The following is a 5,760-nucleotide window of genomic DNA, read 5'->3' as shown; positions in this document are numbered from 1 at the left end:
AATAAATCTCAACCCATTTCAATTAGTTTCATTCAGAACAGTTTTAATGTCAGAATAAAACGGTGGTGCAAGAATGTAAAAATGTTATATATTTAGCGCAGAACTTCCTGCTCTTAATCTTCTTATCTGCAACTGAATGTTACTGAGCCATCAAGTCCTTCAACCTGCTGAATTCTAGGGAAGAAAGAAAGAAAGAAAGAAAGAAAGAAAGAAAGAAAGAAAGAAAGAAAGAAAGAAAGAAAGAAAGAAAGAAAACTAAAACCATCTAACGGTCAGATCTTTATCGTTGTCAGATTAAATATCTCAGAATTGATGCATTTTCTTGCATTTTATCCCGAACCAATGATCTACCTGCTAATTTATCTCATTATAATAAAAAAAACATAAACACTGTACTTTTCTTTTTTAATTGCTCTGTAAATTTGTTTCAATTTCAACGCATGAATCATTGCTTATCTGCAAATAGAGCTTGAGAAGCCCTTATATAGACAATGTACACTAAATTAGTGCTTGTCTTTGTTGCAGAGTCAGAAAGAAAAGTAGTATCACTCGTTCTCTAAACACAGTTATCTGAAGCGCTTGAGGAAATGCAGCTTCTGGTTGGTTGGATGTGTTGTGAGGTCACCGGCTGATATAAGGCTCTCAGTGTGTGTCAGAGGCACATTCAGTCATCGAGACCTCATGTGCTCAAATGCCGTGAGTGCTGAGAGAGTGAGAGAGAGAGAGAGAGAGAGAGAGAGAGAGAGAGAGAGAGACGGGAAGGAAGACAGAAAAGGAAAGTAGAAAGAGGAAGGACGGACAGCCTGTCAAACGCCCCATTGTTGAACATTTTGTCATGAGAACAAAACAAACACTCTCTGAAAGGAATATTTATTAGAACTTCAAACGGACTGGTTTTATGGGTTCAAGAATTAACCGGTGTTTTTTGTCGCACGTCTGCAAAGACCTCTTTAGGTGAGTATTTAAGACTTTAAGATTCTTAACCTCTCTCTTGTGAATTTGTGCAAATAGTCAATCAGGATTTTGCACTGATATCTGATCTCTGAGTTGTGATCTCTGAGCTGTGATCTTTGAGCTCTGATCTCTCGCCGATAGGGTCTGCAAGCTCCAGTAAACATGGCAACATCTCAACAAATTCCTCTTTATAAGGGGGTGAAATGTTTGTAGTTATTTTCAGAGAAATATATTTTCCTGAAACTCTGTCTGTCTAAGAACTCGGATCAGGACGTTCTGATAGAGAAGATAAGTGGATAATTTTATGCGAAACCGCAGCAGAGATCAGATAAACACAGATACAGAACAACCTATTTCACTATTTTGAAATGCTGATAGCACGTTAGCACTTCAGACTTCAGACATTAACCTTGTTTGTCATTTGACTTATCGTGTGTTATGCGTAAACCTGCCTTGCTTTGCCTTGACTTGACATGGACTCACTTTCGGTCTTTATGTGTATCATACTGTAGATCGTGATGGTGGCAAATATGAGTGAGTGCAACAATTTCACATCTCAGAAAACTACATACAGCCAAGAAGAGACAGTGGTCCTGGCCGTCGTAATAGGACTTCTGGTCCTGGCTATCATATTTGGAAATGTTCTGGTTATTACTGCAATCGCACGTTTCCAGCGTCTGCAGACCGTCACCAACTGTTTCATCAGCAATCTGGCGTGTGCCGACCTGGTCATGGGGCTTCTTGTCGTGCCTTTTGCTGCTTGCGATATCCTCTTGGACAAGTGGCACTTTGGGAACCCCTTCTGCTATTTCTGGTTGTCGACAGACGTGATGTGCGTAACAGCGAGCATCGAAACGTTGTGCGTCATATCCCTAGACCGTTACCTGGCGATCATGTGGCCACTGCGCTACCAGGCTCTGCTGACCAAGCGCCGGGCCTGTTGGGTGGTGCTGGCTGTGTGGGTGGTGGCTGGCCTCGTATCCTTTCCGGTCATCCACTCGAAATGGTGGGTGTCGAGCGACCAGCAAGCGCAGGACTGCCTGCATGACGAGAACTGCTGTGAATTCACTATCAGCATAATCTATGCATGGACCTCATCCATCATCTCCTTCTACTTCCCACTTGTGGTCATGATATTCGTCTACGGCCGAGTCTACCTGGAAGCTCGGCGGCAGCTTCGAAACATCTACCGCTCGGAAGGTCACATTCGAACACAAAACCTGGATGGGAACGAGGCGAGGAGCCGCAGGAGCAGGTTTGGCCTGAAAGACCACAAAGCGTTGAAGACTCTGGGGATCATCATGGGCATCTTTACACTCTGCTGGCTGCCGTTCTTTGTCCTCAACGTGAAAATGGCTGAGGTGACACCCAACTGCCATTTGTTGCTCTTTAAAATCCTAAATTGGATAGGATACTCCAACTCGGCCTTCAACCCCCTGATCTACTGTAGGAGTCCGGAGTTCAGGGGCGCCTTCCAAGAAATTCTGTGCATGAGAAAGCCTCAATTTCTGTCTTCAACAAACAAAGCGGATTACATCTACAGCGAGCAAATGACGAAGCAGACATCTTTTGCAGAGAGCGGAACGGTGGAGCTGACGACTTGCTCTCTGGCTACGACTTCCTCCAACACCAATGGGAATTGTAACCGATCATTGACCTCCATGATATAGCTATTTATCACGTTTAGAAATCCAAAAGAATTTTATTACTGTTCTTTTCTTCCATATTCTGTTTTAGTTCAAACCCTCTGAATCATCTGGTAAGTGAACAAACGGAATATGACACTTACAGCACGGCAGAAGGACTTTTGCTCCAAACGGGTTGTTCTACTTTTATTAAAAAACCAAACCATCACCATGAACTTAAATATTTTAGGTACAATGTAGGACAAAAACTTGACCTTTGGAATGTGGCTTAATTTTCACAGCTATACATAAGCTACCTCATGACACTCTCTGGCGCTTGTCTTCACCATAACCACTTCCAGAAAAGAAAACGCAGGAGCTCCGGAAATCAGCGTGTGTCGTATTCTTAAAGAAAAGACTGGATTTGGTTTAGATTGTAACAGACACTACACTATCGTCAAAAGGACAGGAGCTGATCTGAGACCAGCACTTTTATTTTATTATTATTAATTATTATTATTATTCTGGAAAGACTGACTTGTTACATTCCATAAAAGCTAAGTGCGTGTTTTTAAACTAGGAACTTTTTTTTAATCTTACTGCAAACCCTTGTCTGAAGGCGGAGGAAATATGAGCTGCTGACGAAGAGCAACAGGTGGAGGTTTCTGGCTCCATGCGCTATAACCAGCTGCACTTGTGAAAAGGAAAAAAAAAAAAAAAGAATAGTAAAAGTGCCCGGTCTGAGTTCTTCAACCTTCCCCTATTAACATTTCAGCTTGATCCCTTTCAGCAATAAACAACAGTCTGGTATTTAAACCTAACACGTTTGTTTCGACGGAAGTGGGCGAGGACGTGGTCGAGGACGTAGAACGTGATGTCGATGCCGATTACTTTCCATAATAATTAACCAGAACATTTGTGTCCGAACGCTCGAGTGCACTTCACGTAAGACGCCTCGGGCCGAGGATCTCGTATCGCATTAATCCTTTCAGATACACGTGCACGACAAAGCTTACTGTTCGTGTTAGCGTCTGCTCTGCGTTTGTGTGCAATGTTTACAGAGATTCTTGAGCAAACTGTCCAAAAGGACAAGAAAAAAAAAATCTCCTGATATGGTTCCAAATGTCACTTTGGATTAGAAAACTTTGGTCTTTTTGTTTACAGAGTTAGCAAAGAGAAATTAGCGTAAAAGCCGGTAGGATCTGGCTCTAATGCAGGAAGGTGCGCTGCTCCGGTTCTCCTGTTAAACATATTGTTATAACGTGATTGTACAAGACCAGCAGCGTGGTTTTCTTGACATGGCCAGGGCTTCCTTCCTGTAGGTGTGTGTGTGTGCGTGTGTGTGTGTGTGTGTGTGCGTTCGGCTTTTTCTGTTTGACGAGGTTCTATAGCACAAATAAACGGTACTGTATTTATAAGACTTGGAAAATGAAGGGGTTTTTAGCATTAAAAAGGATTGCACACTGTATATAGGATGGACATGACGTACGGACAAGGATGCTAATTTGTGCTATAGATGTTATATTACATATCAGAGAACCGGCGTTTTTGTGTCATTCCACCTGAAAATGCTCTTAATTCACAAAACTTTACTTATTTCCACTGCACTGCAAAATGCTCTGTCTGGCTCTGTGTGTGTGTTCGGTGTATTTTGTTTTCTATTGTTGTTTGTTTTTTTGTCTGCTTTTATTTTATACGTCGAGCCACGTGTTTAGCCAAATGTAAAATGTGAAGAATTAAATGTGGTGGTTTGTAACTCAGAGATTGTGGTGTAGTCCTTATAAGACTCCTTATAACCCTACGAATTGTCTTTGCTCCATCTAGTGGTCACTTTGTGTAAAGGAGTTAGCGTTAATGATCGTCTGTTGTGTTTAGGTTTTATGGTGGATTTATTCGTATGTTGAATTTTTAAAGTGTTTAGAGTTAAGATTCGCAATAACAGCGAGGAGCCATAAAGAAAAATATAGACTAGACCAGGGGTCGGCGACCCGCGGCTCCGGAGCCGCTAGTGGCTCTTTCATCCCTCTGCTGCGGCTCCCTGTAGATTTGGAAAATAAATATTTAATTTAAATTTATTTTATTTTAGTTAGTTAGTTTTTTTTTTAAATGTAATTATAAATCCTAAGTTTATGATGTTCTTGTAACATTAAAATAAACCGTGTTTATTTTTTTTGTCGCTCAAAATACGTGTCATAATCGCCGACTTGCGAAATCCGACACAGGAGCAGACGCAGTTTCGGTTCGCCGCAGCCGGCGAGTTAAAATGTTGATGTCATGAATACGAAGAGGATTCGATTAGACGTTGAACGTTTTATTCGAAAGTGACCTTCGACCCAGCGTCTTTTTTGTTAAGGTTAGTTCAAACTGTTCAAAATATTTTTGTCTGCCTGCAGAAATAAAATCACGTTTACTCGGTAGCAGTTTATTGATGTCATAAATGCGACACACTACAGTTTTTTCTACACTTTCCATAAAGGTAAAAAAACGATAAATGTGGTGTTCTCTTCATTTTAGATGTCAGAAGGGTTTTGTGGCCCCCTGTGTTTTTTTTTTCTGTGGGAAGCGGCTCCAAATGGCTCTGAGTGTTTAAGGTTGCCGACCCCTGGTCTAGAGGAAAAGTTCTCTGGTTTTCAAAATATACTGTTTAAATTTGAATAGATCAAAATTCTAAAAAGGATCGTTTACACTTTAATCGGTATTTGATTCGTATGTCTGATTTTTGATGGAGGTTCATTTCATAAACAGGATAAATCTGGCACTTGATTTATTAAGCAAGGTAAAAAAAAATGACATTATTTTCCAGTTGAATGTGAAGTTTGTTGCACTGAATATCCTGAATTCTTCAACAGGATGCACCGATTTCACCGAAGCAAATGATGACAAATGGAAAATTTTCTTATTAAACTCCTGACCTTCAGACTCATACAGCATGTTCCTGTTAAACATCTCACTCCAGGTTTATTTCCTTCACCTTCCTGTTTCCCTTCTGTGAAGTGTTTGCACTAGATGTTGGAGTGTACAGTATCTGTGTGGGTTTGTGTTCATTCAGCTACAAGATCATCAGTGAGATCAGACTCTGATGTCGGGATGTTGACGAGACTCCAGTTCCAGTTCATCCCAAAGGTGTTCAGTGGTGTTGAGTCAGATTCAAGGCTCTGTGCAGGACACTCGACGTTCTTCT

General features: G+C 41.1%; 1 protein-coding gene across 1 annotated transcript; it reads left to right on the top strand.

The window, feature by feature from the left end:
- The first annotated feature begins 652 nt into the window (after positions 1 to 652).
- On the top strand, positions 653 to 4,339 carry adrb2b (adrenoceptor beta 2, surface b). The gene is made up of 2 exons (XM_027154255.2): positions 653 to 954; positions 1,467 to 4,339. The coding sequence occupies exon 2, from the start codon at positions 1,473 to 1,475 to the stop codon at positions 2,622 to 2,624; it is 1,152 nt and encodes a 383-aa protein (XP_027010056.1). The 5' UTR covers positions 653 to 954; positions 1,467 to 1,472; the 3' UTR covers positions 2,625 to 4,339.
- Positions 4,340 to 5,760: the final 1,421 nt, after the last annotated feature.

The sequence above is a fragment of the Tachysurus fulvidraco genome, chromosome 21 (assembly GCF_022655615.1).
Source record: "Tachysurus fulvidraco isolate hzauxx_2018 chromosome 21, HZAU_PFXX_2.0, whole genome shotgun sequence".
Lineage (NCBI taxonomy): Eukaryota > Metazoa > Chordata > Actinopteri > Siluriformes > Bagridae > Tachysurus > Tachysurus fulvidraco.
Note: the sequence above shows the minus strand (reverse complement) of the source record. Positions and strands in the feature narration are given on the sequence as shown.